Source organism: Bufo gargarizans, chromosome 9 (genome assembly GCF_014858855.1).
Source record: "Bufo gargarizans isolate SCDJY-AF-19 chromosome 9, ASM1485885v1, whole genome shotgun sequence".
Lineage (NCBI taxonomy): Eukaryota > Metazoa > Chordata > Amphibia > Anura > Bufonidae > Bufo > Bufo gargarizans.
The window spans coordinates 45,222,910-45,250,067 of record NC_058088.1 but is presented as its reverse complement, the minus strand read 5'-3'; the positions used below and the strand labels follow the sequence as shown (position 1 = coordinate 45,250,067).

Sequence of the window (27,158 nt, the reverse complement as noted above, 5' to 3'; positions counted from 1 at the left end):
TCTTATGCGGCGGGTTTGTCATTCTCGGTTGCATCTAAGAGGGTGGCGGCTGTTGCCTTCTGGTTGCGCTTGCGGGGAATGGCGGATGTGTCAAAATGTTTTATGGTGCGGCAAGCTTTAAAGGGTTACCGTCGTGGCGCGTTGCGGAAGGATAGTCGTAGACCGGTTTCGTTTGGCGTTTTCCAGATGCTATGGAAGGTGGCTGAGTCCGTTTGTGTGTCGGCGTATGAAGTGTGTTTGTTTAGGGCGGCTTTTGCGTTGGCCTTTTTCGGGGCTTTTCGTATATCGGAATTGGTTGCAGCTAGTCGCACGGGTGGTGGTGGTTTGTTGTGGGAGGATGTTTGGGTTGTGGACGGTGCTTTGAGATGTCTGCTCCGCAAGTCTAAGACTGATCAGGATGGTAAGGGTGTGGTTTTGTGGCTTAGGCCGTTGTTGGGGTCAGTTTTTTGTCCCGTGCGTTGTGTGACGGAGTTTTTGGAGCTGCGTCCCGGCGGTTCAGGTGTGTTGCTGGTTCATAGGGATGGTTCACGGTTGTCGCGTTTCCAATTTGTGGCTGTCTTCAGAAAATGTTTGTCTGCCGCGGGTCTTCCTGCTGCGGATTTTGCGTCTCATTCATTCAGGATCGGGGCCGCGACTGAGGCTTCTAGGTGGGGCTTGGGGGAGGAGGTTATAAAGCGTATCGGGCGCTGGGAGTCCGGTTGTTTTCGGTCATATGTCAGGCCTCATCTGTTATAGTGTTGCAGGAGAGAGTTTGTTTGTGTCTGTTCTTTCTTGATTTGGAGTTTGCGGTGCTATTTTGACTCTGTTTGTTTCTTTTGCAGGGGCGGTGCCTTGCTTGGCATGGATTTTCGGGCATTCGTATGTCTATTGGGGGGCCTTGCGAGCTGATGTGCGGCGGAACGGGCGTCAATTGGGTTTTCCGATGGAGGATTTGCTGGTCAGGTGGATTGGTTTGAGGGGGCTTCTCTGGGGGCGCGTTTTGCCCGAGATCCATACCAACGTGCTGTTAGATCGTCCGCCTGATATCTTAGTTCTTCATGCGGGGGGAAATGATTTGGGGGTTCGGCGGTCCCGTGATGTGATACGGGATATTAAGTTGGACGTTTTGCGTTTGATGTCGTATTTTCCGGATTTGCTGGTGGTGTGGTCAGAGGTGGTTGCGAGGAGCAGTTGGCGGTTTGCCAGGTCGGTAGAGCGGCTCAATAAGGCGCGGGCCAAGTTGAACAAGGAGGTGGGTCGTTTTGTTCGCAGACAGGGTGGTCTGGTGGTTCGACATCGGGAATTGGAGGCTGCTTCGCCTCAGTTCTTGAGATCCGATGGTGTGCATCTTAACGATGTAGGGATTGATATGTGGGCGTTGGGCATTCAGGAGGGTCTGGAGACGGCCCTGAGGGTGTGGCGGGACGCCCACAGGTGAGGTGTCATCGGTGGTCGTCTGGTGGCTGATTGATATGGGATCCTGGGGGAGCAATACAATGGTTTAAGAGATGCAGGACATGTTGGAGCCTGTATCTCATGTGGATGGTGATTGCCGAGGATGGGGCTCCTGTTTGGGCTAAAAGGCCTACAGGAGGAGATACATGGATACTTCAAGGATTTGGTGCCCTTGGGTCGGTGAGTGCGGCCAAGGGTAACCTTGAAGTATAAGGAGAGATGTTTAAGGAAGATACCGCTTGTTTGGGTTGCCCTCCAGGATCCTTGTTACGGTACAGTGGCTCATAAGGTTGAAGTATGTGTTAAAATGCTTGTTAGTATTATTGTTATTATTATTATTGTGTGTGTATAATAAAGTTGGCCGTAATGGTCATTTTACCAAACCAAGAAGGTTTCAGTGTGGTTATTGGATAGGAGGGGGTTTGGTAAGGCTAGCCGGAGGATAATTCTTTCATCCTAGTAAGTCAAGACAAACCTTACCATCGAGGCCTTTTGCAATATCACTTATGAAGATATTAAACAAAATTGGTCCCAGTACAGATCCCTGTGGAACCCCACTGGTAACATGACCTTGTTTTGAATGTTCTCCATTGACTACAACCCTCTGTTGTCTGTCACTCAGCCACTGCCTAATCCACTCAACAATATGGGAGTCCATGCTCAATGTCTGCAGTTTATTGATAAGCCTTCTATGTGGGACAGTGTCAAAAGCCTTACTAAAATCTAGATATGCGATGTCTACTGCACCTCCACCGTCTATTATTTTAGTCACCCAGTCAAAAAAATCTATAAGATTAGTTTGACATGATCTCCCTGAAGTAAACCCATGTTGTTTTTCATCTTGCAATCGATGGGATTTTAGATGTTCCACAATCCTATCCTTTAATAGGGTTTCCATTAATTTGCCTACTATTGATGTCAGACTCACTGGTCTATAGTTGCTCGATTCCTCCCTACTACCTTTCTTGTGAATGGGCACGACATTTGCCAATTTCCAATCTTCCGGGACGACTCCTGTTACTAATTATTGGTTAAATAAATCTGTTAACGATTTTGCCAGCTCACCACTAAGCTCTTTTAATAATTTTGGGTGTATCTCATCAGGCCCCTGTGACTTATTTGTCTTCACTTTAGACAGCAAACTTAGAACATCTTCCTCTGTAAAGACACATGCATCAAACGATTTAATAGTCATCCTTTCTAGTGGAGGTCCTTCTCCTTCTCGTTCTTTTTCTTTTGTAAAAACTGCACAGAAGTATTCATTAAGGCAGTCGGCTAGCCCTTTATTCTCTTCTACATACCTTCCGTCCTTTGTTTTTAATTTAGTTATTCCTTGTTTTAATTTCCTTTTTTCATTTATATATCTGAAGAATGTCTTATCCCCTTTTTTCATAGACTGAGCTAGTTTTTCTTCTGCCTGAGCTTTAGAAGTTCTTATAACTTGCTTGGCCTCTTTCTGCCTAATCTTGTAGATTTCCTTATCTTCATTGCTCTGGTTTTTTTATAATTACAAAATGCTAGCTTTTTATTTTTAATGATTTGGGCCACTTCTGCTGAGTACCACAGTGGTCTCTTCCTTCTTTTGCTTTTACTGACAAGTCTAATGCAATTTTCTGTTGCCTTCAATAATGCACCTTTTAAGTAGTCCCATTTCTCCTGGACTCCATGTAATCCGTTCCAGTCTGATAAGGACTCATTTATGACTAATTTCATTTTTGAAAAGTCTGTTTTTCTAAAATCTAAAACTTTTGTTTTTGTGTGGTGGGACTCTTTCACAGTTCTTATATTAAACCACACTGACTGGTGATCACTAGATCCCAAGGTTTCGCCTACAATGACATCATATACCGAATCCCCATTTGTGAATACCAAATCCAAAATGGCCTCCCTCCGGGTTGGCTCCTCAACCATTTGTTGTAGGGATAACCCCAGTAGGGAATTTAGAATATCTGTACTCCTGGTAGAACTTGCTATTTTGGTTTTCCAGTTTATATCTGGAAGATTGAAATCTCCCATAATGATAACTTCTCATGAAGTCTTGTGGAAGATCTAAAGGGTTAACAAAGTTGTAAAATCAGTTTTGAATACCTTGAGGGGTGTAGTTTCTAAAATGGGGTCATTTTTGGGTGGTTTCTATTACGTTAGCCTCACAAAGTGACTTCAGAGCTGGACTGGTCCATAAAAAGTGGGATTTGGAAAATTTCTGAAAGATTTCAAAATTTGCTTCCAAACTTCTAAGCTATGTAACATCCCCAAAAAATTAAATGGCATTCCCAAAATGATACAAACATGAAGTAGACATATGGGGAATGTAAAGTCATCACAATTTTGGGGGGTATTACTATGTATTACAGAAGTAGAGAAACTGAAACTTTGACATTTGCAAATTTTTCAAATTTTTGGGTAAATTTGGTATTTTTCTATGCAAAAAAATTAACTTTTTGGACCCAATTTTTGCAGTGTCATGAAGTACAATAGGTGACGAAAAAACTATCTCAGAACGGCCTGGGTAAGTCAAAGCGTTTTAAAGTTATCAGCACTTAAAGTGACCCTGGTCAGATTTGTCCTTAAGGGGTTAATTACTGTACATGGATACAGTCAGTAACGTTCTGATCCTTGTGTCTCCGTTTCTCACAATTTTTAAGATTGCTCTTTGCAGTAAATGAATGTTCATTAAAGGTTTTCAATCCTGAGCGTTTGTTACAATGTGTCAGCAGGTTTGTGGACTTTTTCAGCCTCTGAATCAAATACAAGAAATCCTCAATTTATGGAAAGTCATCAGTAAAAATGGTGAAAATGAAACCCTGAATGTATTGGAAAGTTACAGAATATTTTATTCCACAATTACAATAATTCACAAGAAACTGGAGACGTCGCCCCCAGCGATGAAACAAACCACGGGAGACCCACCAGTGACCCCAAACTACCAGGTCCGCCGATCCCACCCAACCTCCTGTATAATACTCTGTGCAGGAACCTGACACTGCGCGGTGTAACACTTACCAGTCCTTCACTGGGCATGATATTGGTGAGATGAACGACTTCCAGGTGAGCGGACTGCGACACCAAGGAGTCCGATGACAGAGAAATGATGTGATCGCAGATTCCTGACAACGTCTTACACTGAAAAAACACAAGAAAGGAGCAATGAAAATATCACACAGTATGTGAGAACGCCTGCAGTCCTATGTAACACCACAGATAACACAGTGATAACTCTCCCAGTACAGATAATGTAGTAGATGTCACCTGCAGTCCTATGTAACACCACAGATAAGACAGTGATAACTCTCAGAGAACAGATAATGTAGTAGATGTCACCTGCAGTCCTATGTAACACCACAGATAACACAGTGATAACTCTCCCAGTACAGATAATGTAGTAGATGTCTCCTGCAGTCCTATGTAACACCACAGATAACACAGTGATAACTCTCCCAGTACAGATAATGTAGTAGATGTCTCCTGCAGTCCTATGTAACACCACAGATAACACAGTGATAACTCTCCCAGTACAGATAATGTAGTAAATGTTACCTGCAGTCCTATGTAACACCACAGATAACACAGTGATAACTCTCTGAGTACAGATAATGTAGTAGATGTCACCCGCAGTCCTATGTAACATCACAGATAAGACAGTGATAACTCTCAGAGAACAGATAATGTAGTAGATGTCACCTGCAGTCCTATGTAACACCACAGATAACACAGTGATAACTCTCTGAGTACAGATAATGTAGTAGATGTCACCTGCAGTCCTATGTAACACCACAGATAACACAGTGATAACGCTCTGAGTACAGATAATGTAGTACATGTCACCCGCAGTCCTATGTAACACCACAGATAAGACAGTGATAACTCTCAGAGTACAGATAATGTAGTAGATGTCACCTGCAGTCCTATGTAAAACCACAGATAACACAGTGATAACTCTCAGAGTACAGATAAAGTAGTAGATGTTAACTGCAGTCCTATGTAAAACCACAGATAACACAGTGATAACGCTCTGAGTACAGATAATGTAGTAGATGTCACCCGCAGTCCTATGTAAAACCACAGATAACACAGTGATAACTCTCAGAGTACAGATAATGTAGTAGATGTTAACTGCAGTCCTATGTAAAAGAACAGATAACACAGTAGATGTCACCTTCAGTCCTATGTAACACCACAGATAACACAGTGATATGGAAACATTGTGTCAATCTGGGAGACGTAGGGGTCCTACAGATTGTGCAGGCGATTGTCAGGAGGGAAACGTTCCTTCCTGGCAATCACCTGATCACTAGTGGAGGAGACCGCTGCTATTACATGCAGAGATCTCCTCCTCAGTATGGGGAGGAATGATTGTTATGCCATTGCTCCATCGCTCATCCCTATACTGAGTCACTGTTGGCCAGTGGTAACAGTAGTGACAGTGATGGTGGCGGTGGTAGCAGTAGCAGCACTGGTGATAGTGGTGGCCGTGATTATGGTGGAAGTGGTAGTAGTAGCTGTACTTGTGGTAATGGTGGCAGTGATAATAGTGGCTGTAGTATTAGTAGTGGCACTGGTGATAATAGTGTCACTGTCAGTGGTAGTAGTAGTTGTGGTACTGGTGATAATGCATACAGTGCTCAGATAGAAACCTAGAATGTGTCGTCAGATAAGACCCATTCGGCCCATCTAGTCTGCCCAATATACTGAATACTATGGATAGCCCCGGCCCTATCTTATATGGAGGATAGCCTTATGCCTATCCCATGCATGCTTAACCTCCTCCACTGTATTTGCAGCTGCCACTTCTGCAGGAAGGCTATTCCCTGCATCCACTACTCTCTCAGTGAAGTAATACTTCCTGATATTACTGTTAACCCTTTGCCCCTCTAATGTAACACTATGTCCTCTTGTAGCAGTTTTTCTTCTTGTAAATCTTCTCTCCTCTTTTACCTTGTTGATCCCCTTTATGTATTTAGCCGTCTCTCTCATATCCCCTCCGTCTCGTCTTTCTTCCAAGCTCTACATGTTAAGGTCCTTTCATCTTTCCTGGTAAGTTTTATCCTGCAATCCATGGACCAGTTTAGTAGCTCTTCTCTGAACTCTCTCCAAAGTATCAGTATCCTTCTGGAGATATGGTCTCCAGTACTGCGCACAATACTCCAGATGAGGTCTCACTAGTGCTCTGTAGAGCGGCATGAGCGCCTCCCTCTGTCTACTGGTAATGCCTCTCCCTATACACCCCAGCATTCTGCTAGCATCTCCTGCTGCTCTATGGCATGGTCTGCCTACCTTTAAGTCTTCTGAAATAATGACCCCTAAATCCCTTTCCTCAGATACTGAGGTTAGGACTGTATCACTGATTGTATATTCTGCTCTTGGGTTTTTACGCCCCAGGTGCATTATCTTGCACTTATCAACATTAAATTTTAGTTGCCAGATTTTTGACCATTCCTCTAGTTTTCCTAAATACTTTCCCATTTGGTGTATCCCTCCAGGAACATCAACCCTGTTACACATCTTTGTGTCATCAGCAAAAAGACCCACCTTACCATCGAGGCCTTCTGCAATGTCGCTGATAAAGATATTACACAATATGGGTCCTAGAACAGATCCCTGAGGTACCCCACTGGTAACAAGACCTTGGTCTGAATATACTCCATGGACTACAACCCTCTGTTGCCTGTCCCTCAGCCACTGCCTAATCCATTCAACAATATGGGAGTCCAAGCCCAAAGACTGCACTTTATTGATAAGCCTTCTATGTGGGACAGTATCAAAAGCCTTACTAAAGTCCAGATAAGCGATGTCTACTGCACCTCCGCCATCTATTATTATAGTCACCCAATCAAAAAAATCAATAAGATTAGTTTGACATGATCTCCCTGAAGTAAACCCATGCTGTTCTTCATCTTTCAGTCCATGGGATTTTAGATGTTCCACAATCCTCTCCATAAGTATGGTTTCCAGTAATTTCCCTACTATTGATGTCAGGCTTACTGGCCTATAGTTGCCCGATTCCTCCCTACTACCTTTCTTGTGAATGGGCACATTTGCTAAGTTCTAATCTTCTGGGACGACTCCTGTTACCAGTGATTAGTTAAATAAATAAGCAGTAGTGGCACTGGTTGTAATGGTGGCAGTAGTAGTGGAACTGGTAGTAATGGTGGCAGTGGTAGTAGTATTGGCACTGGTGTTAAAGGTGGTAGTGGTAGTAGTAGTAGTGGCACTGTTGGTAATGTGGCAGTGGTAGTAGTAGTGGAACTGGTGGCAGTGGTAGTAGTAGTGGCACTATTGTTGATGGTGGCAGTGGTAGTAGTAGTGGCACTGATGGTAATGGTGGCAGTGGCAGTAGTAGTGGCACTGGTGGTAATGGTGGCAGTGGCAGTAGTAATGGCACTGGTGATAATGGTGGCAGTGGTAGTAGAAGTGGCACTGGTGGTAATGGTGGCAGTGGCAGTTGTAGTGGCACTCGTGGTAATGGTGGCAGTGGCAGTAGTAGTGGCACTGGTGATAATGGTGGCAGTGGTAGTAGAAGTGGCACTGGTGGTAATGGTGGCAGTGGCAGTAGTAGTGGCACTCGTGGTAATGGTGGCAGTGGTAGTAGTAATGGCACTGGTGGTAATGGTGGCAGTGGTAGTTGTAGAGGCACTCGTGGTAATGGTGGCAGTGGTAGTAATAATGGCACTCGTGGTAATGGTGGCAGTGGTAGTAGTAATGGCACTGGTGGTAATGGTGGCAGTGGTAGTAGTAGAGGCACTCGTGGTAATGGTGGCGGTAGCAGAGGTGATGTGCTCCGTCATACACTGATAATCTAATGAAGACAGCTCCAGGACACAGAATTGCAGCCTCGGTGTTTCTGCTGACGGCTCGGTCTCCTCATTACCTATACAGCATCTGCTCATTACAGGCGGCGCCGCTTATCAGCTCGACTCACAGCCGCCTTATTTTGTAAATCTCCATCTATGTAAATAATGGTGAAATGCAGAGCGGAAGATGTAATGATGGGAATGAATATTCATGAGGCGTCTCCTCCAGTGATGAGAACGAAGAAATCCAAAGAACTTTCATCTCCGACATAAAACGCAGAAATAACGAGACTCGCTGTTAATTATGTGGAAAGAAAATAATCTCAGTGCAGCTCCGGACAATCAGTCAGGAATATGGAGAGAGGTCGTCCTGAGTGGAGACCCCCGACCCTGCCCCTTCCACATCATCAGCACTCCTTAAATTCTCTGTGCTGCTGTGTCGACTCTTTTCCTCATGCAGGATGAGATGAATGGTTGTAATATTGAAATAGGACAAGTGAGCACAATCAGCAGCTACAATGTAAAGGGCACAATAATGAGAGCAGCGAGTAAGCAAGTGCCGGGGTGAGGGACCGCTACCCTGATAACCAATGGCCTGCCTTATGAGACTGCTCCTCCAGGCCCCTAAACCAATGGTCTGCCTTATGAGACTGCTCCTCCAGACTCCTAAAACCAATGGTCTGCCTTATGAGACTGCTCCTCCAGACTCCTAAAACCAATGGTCTGCCTTATGAGACTGCTCCTCCAGGCCCCTAAACCAATGGTCTGCCTTATGAGACTGCTCCTCCAGACTCCTAAAACCAATGGTCTGCCTTATGAGACTGCTCCTCCAGACTCCTAAAACCAATGGTCTGCCTTATGAGACTGCTCCTCCAGACTCCTAAACCAATGGCCTGCCTTATGAGACTGCTCCTCCAGACTCCTAAAACCAATGGTCTGCCTTATGAGACTGCTCCTCCAGACCCCTAAAACCAATGGTCTGACTTATGAGACTGCTCCTCCAGACCCCTAAAACCAATGGTCTGCCTTATGAGACTGCTCCTCCAGGCCCCTAAAACCAATGGACTGCCTTATGAGACTGCTCCTCCAGACTCCTAAAACCAATGGTCTGCCTTATGAGACTGCACCTCCAGACTCCTAAACCAATGGTCTGCCTTATGAGACTGCACCTCCAGACTCCTAAACCAATGGTCTGCCTTATGAGACTGCTCCTCCAGACTGCTAAAACCAACGGCCTGCCTTATGAGACTGCTCCTCCAGGCCCCTAAACTCAATGGTCTGCCTTATGAGACTGCTCCTCCAGGCCCCTAAACCAATGGTCTGCCTTATGAGACTGCTCCTCCAGACTGCTAAAACCAACGGCCTGCCTTATGAGACTGCTCCTCCAGGCCCCTAAACCAATGGTCTGCCTTATGAGACTGCTCCTCCAGACTCCTAAACCAATGGTCTGCCTTATGAGACTGCTCCTCCAGACTCCTAAAACCAATGGACTGCCTTATGAGACTGCTCCTCCAGACTCCTAAAACCAATGGTCTGCCTTATGAGACTGCTCCTCCAGACTCCTAAAACCAATGGTCTGCCTTATGAGACTGCTCCTCCAGACTCCTAAAACCAATGGTATGCCTTATGAGACTGCTCCTCCAGGCCACTAAAACCAATGGCCTTCCTTATGAGACTGCTCCTCCAGACCGTTAAAACCAATGGTCTGCCTTATAAGACTGCTCCTCCAGGCCCCTAAACCAATGGTCTGCCTTATGAGACTGCACCTCCAGACTCCTAAACCAATGGTCTGCCTTATGAGACTGCACCTCCAGACTCCTAAACCAATGGTCTGCCTTATGAGACTGCTCCTCCAGACTGCTAAAACCAACGGCCTGCCTTATGAGACTGCTCCTCCAGGCCCCTAAACCAATGGTCTGCCTTATGAGACTGCTCCTCCAGGCCCCTAAACCAATGGTCTGCCTTATGAGACTGCTCCTCCAGACTGCTAAAACCAACGGCCTGCCTTATGAGACTGCTCCTCCAGGCCCCTAAACCAATGGTCTGCCTTATGAGACTGCTCCTCCAGACTCCTAAACCAATGGTCTGCCTTATGAGACTGCTCATCCACACTCCTAAACCAATGGTCTGCCTTATGAGACTGCTCCTCCAGGCCCCTAAACCAATGGTCTGCCTTATGAGACTGCTCCTCCAGACTCCTAAAACCAATGGTCAGCCTTATGATACTGCTCATCCAGACTCCTAAACCAATGGTCTGCCTTATGAGACTGCTCCTCCATGCCCCTAAACCAATGGCCTGCCTTATGAGACTGCTCCTCCAGACTCCTAAAACCAATGGTATGCCTTATGAGACTGCTCCTCCAGACTCCTAAACCAATGGCCTGCCTTATGAGACTGCTCCTCCAGACTCCTAAACCAATGGTCTGCCTTATGAGACTGCTCCTTCAGGCCCCTAAACCAATGGTCTGCCTTATGCAACTGCTCCTCCAGACCCTTAAAACCAATGGTATGCCTTATGAGACTGCTCCTCCAGACTCCTAAAACCAATGGTATGCCTTATGAGACTGCTCCTCTAGACCCCTAAAACCAATGGTCTGCCTTATGAGACTGCTCCTCCAGACTGTTAAAACCAATGGTCTGCCTTATGAGACTGCGCCTCCAGGCCCCTGTAGTCAATGGCCTGCCTAGAGGGCATTCCAGATAAGTCAATAATAAAAGAGGGACTTAAAGGGGTATTCCAGCCAGAAGTATTTTTCATATATCTACTAAATAGGTGATAATTGAGGGTCCAACCCCTGGGATCCCCACTGAACCTTGTACGCCATTCCCCCACCCAACCCTCGGACTGTCACTAGGAATGAAGCAGAAGTCGAGCCCGTGCCCAGCTGCCCCCTCAGGCCATAGCACTGATGGAAACAACAGTTGTTTGAATGGAGTAAATGCCCCCCCCAACTTTAAATTCCCCCTGGCTGTGGTCTAGCTCCTGTAGGGAGTGGGGGAACGGCCCTTTTCTGGCAATTGTGGGAGTCATGAGGTGTCAAAGAAACCAGAAAGTGACATCTTCTAAACAGACTGATTTTTAACGTCTGTATCTCAGAAACGGCTGGAAATTTTTAATGCAGACCAATTGAAAAAAATGATTTTTAGCCCAAAACGAGTAAAATAATGTGATAATCAGGGGTAAAGATAACTTTGTAGCAGTGGTGATGGCCGCGGCCATGACTATACTGGGGTTTGGAGCATTCCTGACCAGCTTCTAACCAGCGATCTGTAATTACCGTACACTCGCTACGTCTCTGAGGGACGCGGCGCAGGAAACAACTTTTATTAAAAATATAAATAAGACGCTCTGGAGCTTTAGTGCCGATCGTCTGCTGTGTCTCGGTTTCGGTCTCTCAGTGGGACAATAATATCTGAGGGGAGACTGCGGTCGTTTTGGGAGAATATGCTGCGGCAGCAGTGACTTATTGAGCGTCTTTGCGGTTTAGTGTAGTTAATCCAGAGACATTCAAAGTACCAAAGACCCAAAATAAAAAAATAAAAATAACTAAAAAGAAGCAAAAATAAGAGAAGTGCAATAAAGTAACCAAATATCCATCACGACATATACTGCAAATATCCACAACTGCATATACTGCAAATATCCACAACTGCATATACTGTAAATATCCATCACCGCATATACTGTAAATATCCATCACCGCATATACTGTAAATATCAATGACTGCATATACTGCAAATATCCACAACTGCATATACTGTAAATATCCACAACTGCATATACTGTAAATATCAATCACTGCATATACTGTAAATATCAATCACTGCATATACTGTAAATATCCATCACCGCATATACTGTAAATATCAATCACTGCATATACTGTAAATATCCATCACCGCATATACTGTAAATATCCATCACCGCATATACTGTAAATATCAATCACTGCATATACTGTAAATATCCATCACCGCATATACTGTAAATATCAATCACTGCATATACTGTAAATATCCATCACCGCATATACTGTAAATATCCATCACCGCATATACTGTAAATATCAATCACTGCATATACTGCAAATATCCACAACTGCATATACTGTAAATATCCACAACTGCATATACTGTAAATATCCATCACTGCATATACTGTAAATATCCACAACTGCATATACTGTAAATATCAATCACCGCATATACTGTAAATATCAATCACTGCATATACTGTAAATATCAATCACTGCATATACTGTAAATATCCACAACTGCATATACTGTAAATATCCATCACCGCATATACTGTAAATATCCATCACTGCATATACTGTAAATATCCATCACTGCATATACTGTAAATATACATCACCGCATATACTGTAAATATCCATCACTGCATATACTGTAAATATACATAACAGCATATACTGTAAATATACATCACCGCATATTTCACCTGATGACTGACCTCTGGAACGGAAGGGTCACCACCCCAGCCCCTAACTGCATAGTGGCGCCATCTGGCGGTGCAGGAGACGGCAGTGCAGCTGTACTTGTGTGTGAGTCAGCTCCGTGCCCCTTATTCTAGAGCTCACTGAGGCACCAAGTCACAGTTGCCATCGAGCGCAGGTCACATGGGCTGCCGTATGATTTATGCTGTGGATTTGTTACAAGTGTATACAATGATGACAATCCTGGTCACTAAACTCATCAGGACAGGTCTTCTGGCCTAATTGTTTGTTACAATGTATCGGTGCAGGTAAAGTGTATCAGTTTAGAATCTGAGCACATCAAATCACAGAGGATTTTAGAGGCTGGATAAACTGAAGCAAAGCCTCAGCTGTGAGAAGTATTAGGTCTGAATGAGTTTCCAACTAAACAGTAAATGTTTCCTGTCACCGACAGCATGCAGAGATCTTGAAAATTGTGAAGAATTGAAAGATAAAACATTTACGCCAGAATTCTTCTGATAAATTCTTGATGTCCTCCCATGATTCCATTGCTCTTTCTGCTCATCCTGAGCTTCCTCATGCACTAGGGGTTGTCACCCAGCACATGCTACCTGTGTAGAACACACTGTGGGACGACTCCTGCACTGATGTTGCGTCTTTATATCAATTGCTCATTTCAAAATGTTTACTGGCCCTTTAAGTGGCTGCTTCTTGCGTGCATTGCAGTCGGGTTGTCACATATACAACACGTGACATTTACAGCAATTATGTTCCCTGCACTAAGTAATGACAGGAGACGTTTACATCGCACATCAAGCCCTCATGAAGCGTTAACCGCGTTTTCTGCGGAAATAGCACGCGACGCTGATGACAGTGTGTAAATAGTCAGACGGCAGGGACCCTGAAGAGCGCTCTCCGGAGAGGTGGAGGCGCTGCTTCCATACAGCACGAGAGAAAGGCGCAGCTTGAGCGGAGAATTCTCCATTTAAGCGAGAGATGTTTGTTTACATTCACGGTTGGCGCACAATGAGCGAGCGCGATGTGATTATGAAAATCCTGGCGAGGCGGAAAATAACACCTCTTCAGAAAATCACGTCTCTAAAGTCTTAAGTCATTACACTATGCATGTCGGAGGATGGGGGTTATCAGCCGCAATGGGACGGCCCAGGCTGTGCTGACGGGCATCAGGGGGCTCCTAACAACCCAGGTTCTACCAGGGACATTGGCCCCTCAACATCATGAACATCCCTCAGCAGAACTGTACTATGTGACTGCATGTAACCCTGTGAGTATCTGTAGCTTTAGGTTTATTTATTTTACTTAGGCTACTTTCACACTAGCGGCAAGAGACTCCGGCAGGCTGATCCAGCGGGTGAACAGCCTGTCGGATCCGTGCTTCCGCTAGTGAACGCGTGCCCCTGGACTGCAGCTCCGGCCTCACTGACTATAATGGGGGCGGGCGGAGTTTGGCGGCAGCAGGGCAGCGCATGCCGAGAGCCGGCCGGAATAAAAGTACGACATGTCGAGACGGAATCCCTAACGCTAGTGTGAACCCACCCTTACTTATATATCACTGACATATTCCACAGCACTGTGCAGACATTCTCATCACTTATATATCACTGACATATTCCACAGCGCTATACAGACATTCTCATCACTTATATATCACTGACATATTCCATAGCTCTGTACAGACATTCTCATCACTGATATATCACTGCCATATTCTGCAGCGCTGTACAGACATTCTCATCACTTCTATATCACTGACATATTCCACAGCGCTGTACAGACATTCTCATCACTTATATATCACTGACATATTCCACAGCGCTGTACAGACATTCTCATCACTTATATATCACTGACATATTCCACAGCGCTGCACAGACATTCTCATCACTTATATATCACTGCCATATTCCACAGCACTTTACAGACATTCTCATCACTTATATATCACTGACATATTCCACAGCGCTATACAGACATTCTCATCACTTATATATCACTGACATATATTCCTCAGCGCTGTACAGACATTCTCATCACTTATATATCACTGACATATTCCACAGCGCTGTACAGACATTCTCATCACTTATATATCACTGACATATTCCACAGTGCTGTACAGACATTCTCAACACTTATATATCACTGACATATTCCACACGGCTATACATACATTCTCATCACTTATATATCACTGACATATTCCACAGTGCTGTACAGACATTCTCATCACTTATATATCACTGACATATTCCACAGCGCTGTACAGACATTCTCATCACTTATATATCACTGACATATTCCACAGCGCTGTACAGACATTCTCATCACTTATATATCACTGCCATATTCCACAGCACTGTACAGACATTCTCATCACTTATATATCACTGACATATTCCACAGCGCTGCACAGACATTCTCATCACTTATATATCACTGCCATATTCCACAGCGCTGTACAGACATTCTCAACACTTATATATCACTGACATATTCCACAGCGCTGCATAGACTTTCTCATCACTTATATATCACTGCCATATTCCACAGCACTGTACAGACATTCTCATCACTTATATATCACTGACATATTCCACAGCGCTGTACAGACATTCTCATCACTTATATATCACTGCCATATTCCACAGCACTGTACAGACATTCTCATCACTTATATATCACTGACATATTCCACAGCGCTGCACAGACATTCTCATCACTTATATATCACTGCCATATTCCACAGCACTTTACAGACATTCTCATCACTTATATATCACTGACATATTCCACAGCGCTATACAGACATTCTCATCACTTATATATCACTGACATATATTCCTCAGCGCTGTACAGACATTCTCATCACTTATCACTGACATATTCCACAGCCCTGTACAGACATTCTCATCCCTTATATATCACTGACATATTCCACAGCCCTGTACAGACATTCTCATCACTTATATATCACTGACATGTTCCACAGCGCTGTACAGACCTTCTCATCACTTATATATCACTGACATATTCCACAGCGCTGTACAGACATTCTCATCACTTATATATCACTGACATATTCCACAGAGCTGTACAGACATTCTCATCACTTTTATATCACTAACATATTCCATAGCGCTGTACAGACATTCTCATCACTTATATATCACTGACATATTTCACAGCGCTGTACAGACATTCTCATCACTTTTATATCACTGACATACTCCCCAGCACTGTACAGACATTCTCATCACATGTGGTATATATATATATATATATATATATATGTATTGTTTGTATAGTGTATATATATATATATATATATGTGTATATATATATATATATATATATATATATATATATGTGGCAGTGGAGCTGCCAGAGGGCCCTTGAAATGGTATATTTCAGAGGAAGTCGGGTGAGAAGAAGAAAGGCTGTTAAATAGGGCGTTCCCTCTGTGTATCAGCCAGGCCGGTAATGAGAGGTAATTAGGCTCAGGGTTAGGTGGTCCGGGCCCCTCAATCAGGGCTCCCCGTCTGGGGAGGGAGCAGGCTGCTCCAAGGCCTGTGGGAGCCGGGACCCTCTGACCCTGTGCAGAGTAACCACTGGTGGTGTTTTGGTAGCTGGGGGATAGACCCAGATCCCGATATAGAAGGAAAACTCCTGTGTAGTCAGTGGCCAGACGGCCGAGAATTTACATTTGTTATCTGTTTTGTCTGCTGTAAAAGTGTCAATAAAGCTGGTTGAGGCCACTTTTCACCCAAATCTGCAGTGTTGGAGCGGCTTCTTGAGGTGTACCACCGTGGAAGCTGAGAAGATGGAGATCCTGGAGCGCTAAGTGACCCGAGCTGTTACAATATGAACAGGAGGCATCACACAATCATCCCACCTGACTTCATCTGATTTCTATGCCCCTCCCACATGCCACAGATTGGAGCTAGGTGCTGGAAATGCCATCATCTGCAGATGGTAGTGATACCTGCTATACCCTTACAGCTTCTCCTTCTTGGTGCCGCAGTTCCAATGCTAAGGAGCGTATGTGTCCATAGACAGCCTGACTATAATTGCGCTGAGGGGGGCGCTGTCCTCTACAATACGCCCGGATTCTTGCAGCATATACTGTAGGCTGGTAGACGTATGGCCCTATAGCTATGCAAAGCCTCTCAATTTATTTTGGGGCCTGATCTGGGGTCTTGAATTATTTTGGGTGCTCTCTCTGGGTGTTGTAGTGCACCTTTACTGGATTAGCTTCTTTGCTCACAATCTCTGTGCTTCTTTGGGTCGTCCGGTCCGGTGGCTGCTTTCATAGCTGTGCTCCATATTACCACACACCCGGACCTCCGGCGGTTCTACAGAGACCTGAGATGTGCTCGTCTGAGCTGCAGGAGCTACAGCGGTAAGTCCTATCTCTGTCAATACACTGTAACAAACCCTCAGCTTGTATGTTAGGGTGGAGTAGGAGGCATACAGTGACTGATCTGTAGCGATGTCAGTAGGGGATGACTGGTCACGAGAAGCTGCTGGGCACCACCAACCAGGAGGGCAGAACCCCAATTTACATCCTAAAGAAATGGACCATGACTCGACCCTGTGACAACATGTTATCATTCACATCTCCACTCAATGTCCTTATAGCACAATGAACTGCTGCAGCAGAGATCAGCGGCATGCAGGACGCCACTTACCACATGGAGAATTTTATTTTCTGTTTCATACACAGTGCAATCCTGAGAAAAGACAAAAAGAAAACAATCAGAAAAAGATTAACATTAAAACTAAAACCTTTTATATTTTCCTAGAAATTCACACAGAGATAAGCGGTGCCTCGTCAGCAAAAATCAGATGGATAATGACATCATGTGCACATGAGCAACCTCCATATTCATTACACAAACATTTACTGGAGAGGAGAGCAAACATCAATCATCAATATTACATGTCACATGTGGGATAAATCCTGTATAGTGAGTGCAGCTCTGGAGTATAATACAGGATGTAACTCAGGAACAGTACAGAATAAGTAATGTATGTACACAGTGACTGCACCAGCAGAATCGTGAGTGCAGCTCTGGAGTATAATACAGGATGTAACTCAGGATCAGAACAGGATAAGTAATGTATGTGCACAGTGACTGCACCAGCAGAATAGTGAGTACAGCTCTGGAGTATAATACAGGATGTAACTCAGGATCAGTACAGGATAAATAATGTATGTACACAGTGACTGCACCAGCAGAATAGTGAGTGCAGCTCTGGAGTATAATACAGGATGTAACTCAGGAACAGTACAGAATAAGTAATGTATGTACACAGTGACTGCACTAGCAGAATAGTGAGTGCAGCTCTGGAGTATAATACAGGATGTAACTCAGGAACAGTACAGAATAAGTAATGTATGTACACAGTGACTGCACTAGCAGAATAGTGAGTGCAGCTCTGGAGTATAATACAGGCTGTAACTCAGGATCAGTACAGGATAAGTAATGTATGTACACAGTGACTGCACCAGCAGAATAGTGAGTGCAGCTCTGGAGTATAATACAGGATGTAACTCAGGATCAGTACAGGATAAGTAATGTATGTACACAGTGACTGCACCAGCAGAATAGTGAGTGCAGCTCTGGAGTATAATACAGTATGTAACTCAGGATCAGTACAGGATAAGTAATGTATGTACACAGTGACTGCACCAGCAGAATAGTGAGTGCAGCTCTGGAGTATAATACAGGATGTAACTCAGGAACAGTACAGAATAAGTAATGTATGTACACAGTGACTGCACCAGCAGAATAGTGAGTGCAGCTCTGGATTATAATACAGGATGTAACTCAGGATCAGTACAAGATAAGTAATGTATGTACACAGTGACTGCACCAGCAGAATAATGAGTGCAGCTCTAGAGTATAATACAAGATGTAACTCAGGATCAGTACAGGATAAGTAATGTATGTACACAGTGACTGCACCAGCAGAATAGTGAGTGCAGCTCTGGAGTATAATACAGGATGTAACTCAGGATCAGTACAGGATAAATAATGTATGTACACACTGACTGCACCAGCAGAATAATGAGTGCAGCTCTGGAGTATAATACAAGATGTAACTCAGGATCAGTACAGGATAAGTAATGTAATGTATGTACACAGTGACTGTACCAGCAGAATAATGAGTGCAGCTCTGGAGTATAATACAAGATGTAACTCAGGATCAGTACAGGATAAGTAACGTAATGTATGTACACAGTGACTGCACCAGCAGAATAGTGAGTGCAGCTCTGGAGTATAATACAGGATGTAACTAAGGATCAGTACAGGATAAGTAATGTATGTACACAGTGACAGAACCAGCAGAATAGTGAATTATATCCTGTATTATACTCCAGAGCTGCACTCACTATTCTGCTGGTGTAGTAAAGTTGGGCTCTGTGGACTGGAGAAGGTGTTTACACAATTCCAGGTGGAAAATTAAACCTATCTATCTCTATCTGCAGTAGGGCAGCCTAGTAACAAAAAATAGTACATTTCATTATCTTATCGATCCAGATACAAAAGTACAGATTATTGATAGTTCGATACTCGGTGCAGCCCTATTGTCTGTCTGTCTGTCTGTCTATATCTTTGAGATCCTGCAGGAGTGTCGGGGACACTGGGAGGCCATTGGGATGCATTATGTCCTGGATACAAGACACATTTCCTGCGCTCTCCGAGGTCCTGAATGTTCTGAGACACAACCTGACCCCTGAATGTCCTGCAATGTATTGTATTCCTGTCAGTCCCATGTAACGTGTTCTGGTTTTACCACTGTGGGAGATATTGATTGATAATTACACCTCATATAAAGATAAAGGAAGATAAAGTTATTCTAGGATTCCTAGAGACGCCTCCTTGCATGTTGTGTCCTGTAGATGTCAGGTGACAGCGGTGAAGCTTCTACTTCTCCAGTGGATGCTGCACATTATACTAGTAAATCTACAGCAGCCTCCATATATAACCACAGTATGCACTGTATGGAGAGAAGTCCTCTACCCTCCACAGTCCACCTCCAGGAGCTTTTCTGACCTCCCATCCTACATCCATAGGCATTAATATGGAGCTGGTCCCCCCCTGCTCCTCTGGGAAAGTCACCTCTTTGCTCCTCTGGGAAGGTCGCCGCTTTGTTTTTTTGGGAGGCTTTTTTTACAAACTTTTGGAGGGTGTCTGTGGGAATTTTTGTCCCTTAACCCAGGACACCATTTGTGAGTTCAGACCCTGATGACCTGATGGAGAGGGCTCAGCTCACAGTCTCTGTTCTGGTGTTGGATGGGGTGGAGGTCAGGACTCTGTGCGGGTGGTAAAGTTCTTCCAGATTCACCCAACCATGCACTGGGGTTCAGTCATTGGGGAAAACAAAAGGGCCTTCCCCAAACTGTTCCCACAAAGTTGTCACCATACATTTGTCCACATGGAAGTGACTTGTGACAGGGATGGCATTATATTAAAGGACCACGCTGGAATTCAGGGAACTCTTTACAATAAACCTGCTAGAGGCTGGATGTTATACACTGTAGTAATGGCAGACTGCATGGCTATAGGATGGATGTATTACACTGTGGTAATGGTAGACTGCATGGCTAGAGGCTGGATGTTATACACTGTGGTAATGGTAGACTGCATGGCTAGAGGCTGGATGTTATACACTGTGGTAATGGTAGACTGCACGGCTGGAAGCTAGATGTTATACACTGTGGCAATGGTAGACTGCATGGCTAGAGGCTGGACGTTATACACTGTGGTAATGGTAGACTGCATGGCTATAGGATGGATGTTATACACTGTGGTAATGGTAGACTGCATGGCTAGAGGCTGGATGTTATACACTGTGGTAATGGTAGACTGCATGGCTAGAGGCTGGATGTTATACACTGTGGTAATGGTAGACTGCATGGCTAGAGGCTGAATGTTATACACTGTGGTAATGGTAGACTGCACGGCTGGAAGCTAGATGTTATACACTGTGGCAATGGTAGACTGCATGGCTAGAGGCTGGACGTTATACACTGTGGTAATGGTAGACTGCATGGCTATAGGATGGATGTTATACACTGTGGTAATGGTAGACTGCATGGCTAGAGGCTGGATGTTATACACTGTGGTAATGGTAGACTGCATGGCTAGAGGCTGGATGTTATACACTGTGGTAATGGTAGACTGCATGGCTATAGGATGGATGTTATACACTGTGGTAATGGTAGACTGCATGGCTAGAGGCTGGATGTTATACACTGTTGTAATGGTAGACTGCATGGCTAGAGGCTGGATGTTATACACTGTGGTAATGGTAGACTGCATGGCTAGAGGCTGGATGTTATACACTGTGGTAATGGTAGACTGCACGGCTGGAAGCTAGATGTTATACACTGTGGTAATGGTAGACTGCATGGCTAGAGGCTGGATGTTATACACTGTGGTAATGGTAGACTGCACGGCTAGAGGCTGGATGTTATACACTGTGGTAATGGTAGACTGCATGGCTAGAGGCTGGATGTTATACACTTCGGTAAAGGGACTGAGTAACTCACCTGAAGTCAATGATTAAGACATGAGACCGATACTATACTCCATATAGCGTATGTACATCAGTATCTGTGTATATCCCCCTATATTATTATCAGTTCCACCATGTACCGGCTTTCTGGTAACCTCCTATAATCGTCTTGATTGCCGTCAGATATAACACCCGGTCCTTGCCGTCCTTTTCATGTGCGCTGGGTTCGGATTGGTTATGACTTGTGCGTTCACAATAGACATCTTTAATCTTCTTAATTTATCTGTCAGATTAATTTAATTCAGGAAGAATGGGGATGACGGCTGCACCCGGCTATTCTGACAGAGCGGAGGGTGGACCTGTCATCGAGAACATGGCTGACTAATCGCACTAATGTCCTATTGATTGTAAATGCAGTCGCTCTGCGCTCTGATATGACGAATGAGGAGTGTAAAGAGCATGGATGGCAAAATACTGGATGTGTGTGTCTGTATGCAGTCCTCTAGTCTATACAGACATATATGGTATATATATGTCACCGCCAGATCTGTGAGAAGGTCTGACAGACGTCCTTCTCTACCTCTTGCATGATGTTCTTTGTTTTGGTTTCACTTTCTCATCTCATTTCCTTCTCCCAGGTGTCACCTATTTAGACTAATCCTCTTTCCTATATATTCCCTCCCTGCCTCACTTTGCGGTTTATACTACTTCCTGGATTGGTGTTCACTGCTGGAGGTTTCTGCTGCTGCTTGTTCAGATAAGTCCTTTCATGTATTGTGTTTCCTTGATGGCTTGATTATAGGTCACACTGACTCCCTCTGTATGAAGTGCAGGAAGCCGGTGGTCGTGTCCCCTCACTATTATAGGGTTTTCAGGTGTCACACAGTCTTAGGTACGTGGGCATACAATCGTCTACCTTTGAGACCCTTGTATGTGCTTAGCAGTCAGGGTGAGCTCTTAGGGTTTTATAGGGGTCACCTATAAGCTCCTTAGTTTGGGATCAAGCCAGTCGGACGTTAATTCATAACTTCCAGCTATCCGCAACATCATCCGTGACATTATAAACCGCCATAACCGTCTGAAGCATGGATCCGGTTTAAGCCTTGATTGACCGCATGCAAGGTCTTTCACTGGAGGTAGCAGATCTCCGTAAAACTGTGTCTCAGTTTCAGGTGACCGGTTCTGCTGGCGTTCATGGAGTTTGTTCCAAGCCTAAGATCTTGCTTCTGGATACGTTCTCTGGGGGTAGTAAGAATTTTGTTCCCTTTAGAAAGGCTTGCAAACTCCATTTTCGCCTACTTCCCCATTCCTCTGGTGATGAGGAGCAGAGGGTGGGGATCATCATCTCGCTGCTCAGGTATAACGCTCAGTCTTGGGCCTTTTCGCTGCCGGTGGGGGAACGGCCCCTCCGATCGGTGGATGAATTTTTTGTAGCCCTGGGGCAGATATATGATGATCCGGATAGTATTGCTCTGGCTGAATCTAAACTGCGTCTTTTATGCCAGGGTAAACAGTCCGCTGAGATATACTGTTCAGAATTTTGGAGATGGGCAGCTGATACTGGTTGGAATGATGCTGCACTCCGAAGTCAATTTTGCCATGGTCTTTCAGAGGGATTGAAAGGTGCATTTGCTTTTCATGAGAGACCTGCCTCCTTGAACTCTGCCATGTCTCAGGCTGTTCGTATTGACAGGCGTCTTAGAGAGAGAGGAGAGATCACTCCTTCCTGTCATACTCAGTCCATGGACAGTGCGTCGGTCTCATTCAGTGTGCAGGGGTCTCAGTCGCTCTCAATCCCTTCTGAGCAGGAGCCCATGCAGCTGGGTTTGCTTGCCTCTGATAGTAGAGGATTCAGCTCTCAGTGGAGGGTTTGTTTCTGTTGTGAAGGTATAAATCATTTGGCTAATGGTTGCCCCTCTAGGATATTCATGGAGTTTTCTGAGGGTAATAAAAAAGAAACAAAAAGAAAAAAAAACTCTAAAAACTTTCCATTTGCTACTATTGGCAAGGTTGATGCGGAAATTGAAGGTTTTCCGTTTGCTTGTAGTTCTCGTTTTGTCCTGCCTGCCAGGGTGGCGCTAGAGAGCAAGAACATTCTTTGTGAGATTTTTGTGGATAGTGGAGCAGCTGTCAATCTCATTGATAATCAGTTTGCTATAACTCATGGTTTCCAGGTATGCACTTTGGAAAAGGATATTCCTGTTTTTGCTATCGATTCCGTTCCACTTTCTCAAAGATCGTTAAAGGGCATAGTTCACAATATCCATTTGACTGTGGGTGACGCTCATGTTGAGGATGTGTCATGTTTCGTCTTAAGCAGATTACCTACTCCTCTAGTGTTGGGGCTACCCTGGCTCACTAAACATAACCCCACCATTGATTGGCAAGAGAGGCAAATAAATGGTTGGAGTGACTTTTGCAGAGAGAACTGCCTCACGACATCTGTTTCTGAGGTTGCTACTAAGACTGTACCACCTTTTCTTTCTGAATTTTCGGATGTCTTCTCTGAGAGTGGTGTTCAGGACTTGCCCCCTCACAGGGAGTACGATTGCCCTATTAATCTCACCCCAGGCGCCAAGCTACCTAAATCTCGTTTATACAATCTCTCCCAACCTGAAAGGGTTGCTATGCGTGCTTATATCTCTGAGAGTCTGAGAAAAGGACACATACGACCCTCGAAGTCACCTGTTGCCGCTGTTTTTTTTTGTTAAGAAAAAAGATGGTTCTTTAAGACCATGTCTGGATTTCAGGGAGCTGAACCGTATCACAATTCGTGACCCTTATCCGCTTCCTCTGACCCATTTAACCAGAGTGTTGGGGCTAAAGTTTTTTCTAAGTTGGATTTAAGAGTGGCATACAACCTGGTCAGGGTCAGGGAAGGAGACGAATGGAAGACGGCCTTCAATACCCCTGAGGGCCATTTTGAGAATTTGGTTATGCCTTTTGGTTTGATGAATGCTCCGGCCGTCTTCCAGCATTTTGTGAAAAGCATTTTTTATCATGTGATGGGGAAATTTGTTCTGGTGTGTCTAGATGACATTTAGATTTTTTCTCCTGATTTCAAGACTCATCGGGACTACCTACGTCAGGTCTTGCTGATTCTGCGGGAGAATAAAATGTACGCTAAACTGGAAAAATATGTGTTTGCGGTTCCGGAGATTCAATTTCTTAGTTTTCTTCTCTCCGCTTCTGGTTTTCGCATGGACCCTGAGAAGGTCCGCGCTGTACTTGATTGGGAGCTTCCTGAGAATCAGAAGGCACTGATGCGGTTTTTGGGTTTTGCCAATTATTACAGAAAGTTCATTTTGAATTATTCCTCTGTTGTTAAACCACTCACTGATATGACTAAAAAGGGGGTCGGTGGTCGGTAGATGCGCTTAAAGCCTTTTCTAGTATTAAAGAGTGTTTTGCTTCTGCTCCCATTTTGGTACAACCTGATGTTTCTCTACCCTTCATAGTTGAGGTTATTGCTTCTGAGGTAGGTGTGGGTGCGGTCTTGTCTCAGGGTCCCTCTCCGGGTGCCTTTTTCTCAAGGAAACTCTCATCTGCAGAGAGAAATTACAATGTGGGAGATAGGGAGTTGTTGGCCATCAAATTAGCTTTTGAGGAATGGCACCATTGGCTAGAGGGAGCCAGATACCCTATTACCGTGTTTACTGACCATAAGAATCTGGCCTACTTGGAATCAGCCAAGCGTCTGAACCCGACACAGGCCAGATGGTCTTTGTTATTTTCTAGGTTTAATTTTGTTGTCACGTTCCGCCATGGGGTTAAAAATGTGAAGGCGGATGCCCTGTCACGTTGTTTTCCAGGAGGGGGGAACTTTGAAGACCCGTATCCCATTTTGGCTGAAGGGGTGGTTGTGTCTGCTCTTTATCCTGAATTAGAGGCAGAGGTTCAGGCAGCTCAGGCAGAGGCTCCTGATCTTTGTCCTCCTGGGAGGTTGTTTGTGCCTCTCACTTTACGACACAAGGTTTTTAAGGAACACCACGATACTGTCCTTGCTGGGCACCCGGGGAGTAGAGCCACAGTGGATCTCATTGCTCTGAGATTCTGGTGGCTGGCTCTTCGTAAGACGGTTGAGGGTTTTGTGGCAGCCTGCGAGACCTGCGCTCGTGCCAAGGTCCCTCATTCACGGCCATCGGGTTCTCTCCTCCCGTTACCCATTCCTTCCCGTCCTTGGACACATCTGTCCATGGACTTCATTACGGACCTGCCTCGTTCCTTGGTGATTCTGGTGGTCATTTTAGCAAAATGGCACATTTCATTCCCTTTCCTGGGTTACCCAATGCTAAGACGTTGGCGCAAGCGTTTGTTGATCACATTGTTAAATTGCATGGCATTCCTTCAGACATTGTTTCTGATAGGGGAACGCAATTTGTTTCCAGATTCTGTAAGGCCTTCTGTTCTCGCTTGGGGATTCGGTTGTCGTTCTCTTCTGCTTTTCACCCGCAGTCGAATGGTCAGACTGAAAGCGTCAATTAGAATCTGGAGACATATCTGCGCTGTTTTGTGGCGGAGAATCAGGAGGATTGGTGTTCTGTTTTGTCCCTTGCTGAGTTTGCTTTAAAAAACCGTCGCCAGGAGTCCTCTGATAAGTCACCATTTTTTGGTGCATATGGGTTTCATCCGCAGTTTGGGACATTCTCTGGAGAGGGTTGTAATGAATCTCCTGGCACCCCGACTGGGTATCTCCGTCGATGGATGCTCCTAGTGCTTTCTGAGGACTCCAAGCACTCCACTTGACACCGTAAGCGCTGCAGACCCCACGAACCGCTGAAGCTTGGTTGAGGTCTCACCGTCTCCTACCCACCCTGGACCTACGACAAGGCTCCAGGCTCCAGTGGGTGAACTTCTCTTAAATCCAGAGAGCAGGAACAGCTCTTACAAGAGCTAGTAGTTATGCCAGGGAAGTATAGCAAATCTTCAGCGTATAGCAATCCCCTAGTGTCGATCAGTTACCCAAACACCAGCCTCAACTTGGTAAAGGGTAAAAACAGGAACTCTATATTTGAACACACAGCATTGATTTATACACATCTTCCAACAAGGTTACCACCCACAGGGTTTTGTAAAAACAGCCAATAACCACGTACAATACACTCAGACACTCCCACACAAAATCCTCCCCTCTGCCTGTGATACAATTACCTCACACTGGGTTGATGTAATCATTACAGTCAGGAGAATACACATTATCTTCTGTCCTGGAGACAACCGAGACGTAATTCAATTATCTCTCAGGACAAAGGGACATCGCCAATACACACAGAGAGACAATGGAACAGACCTCACTACTCAACGTATACAATGTCCCACCCTTTTTAATACACATAGACATTTAACATCCCAAAATGGCACGAATTAGACCAGGGGTTCAAGTTAGTACAAGTCCTTTCTGAACAAAGAAGGCCTGGCTGATGAGAGGGCCCGTAATCCAGGGGCAGGAGGCGGGCAAACAGCCCCCTCCAAAACACTGTGGCAAAGTGGCTTTCGCCACAAGGGGTCTTCTGGTTTACCTGATGAGGAGAGATTTTCCTTCGTCTTTGTCATTTATTTGGCAAAAGATTCAGAGTAATCTGAAGAGGATGAGTGAAAGATATAAGCGTGTGGCGGATAAGAGACGTGTGCCTGGTTCAGACCTGAATGTGGGTGATCTGGTGTGGTTGTCTACAAAGAATATCAAACTGAAGGTTCCCTCCTGGAAGTTGGCTCCTAAGTTTATTGGGCCTTACAAGATCTTGTCCGTCATCAATCCCGTTGCCTTCCGTCTTGATCTTCCTCAGACTTGGAAGATCCATAATGTTTTTCACAGGTCCCTATTAAAAACTTATGTCCAACCCACTGTACCCTCCTCTTTGCCTCCTCCTCCGATTTTTGTTGATGGTAATCTTGAATTCCAGGTCTCTAGGATTGTGGATTCTCGCA

The 27,158-nt window shown here is 44.8% G+C and overlaps 1 protein-coding gene across 1 annotated transcript in view; it reads right to left on the bottom strand.

The window, feature by feature from the left end:
* The window catches only part of LOC122919544 (connector enhancer of kinase suppressor of ras 2-like), a 258,874-nt gene that overhangs the window by 128,487 nt on the left and 103,229 nt on the right, over nucleotides 1–27,158 (bottom strand). Inside the window, exons 4-5 of the mRNA XM_044268620.1 lie at nucleotides 17,393–17,434; nucleotides 4,438–4,557 (exon numbers count right to left, since the gene is read on the bottom strand). Coding sequence (XP_044124555.1) covers nucleotides 4,438–4,557; nucleotides 17,393–17,434 — 162 coding nt within the window. The remainder of the gene's footprint in view (nucleotides 1–4,437; nucleotides 4,558–17,392; nucleotides 17,435–27,158) is intronic.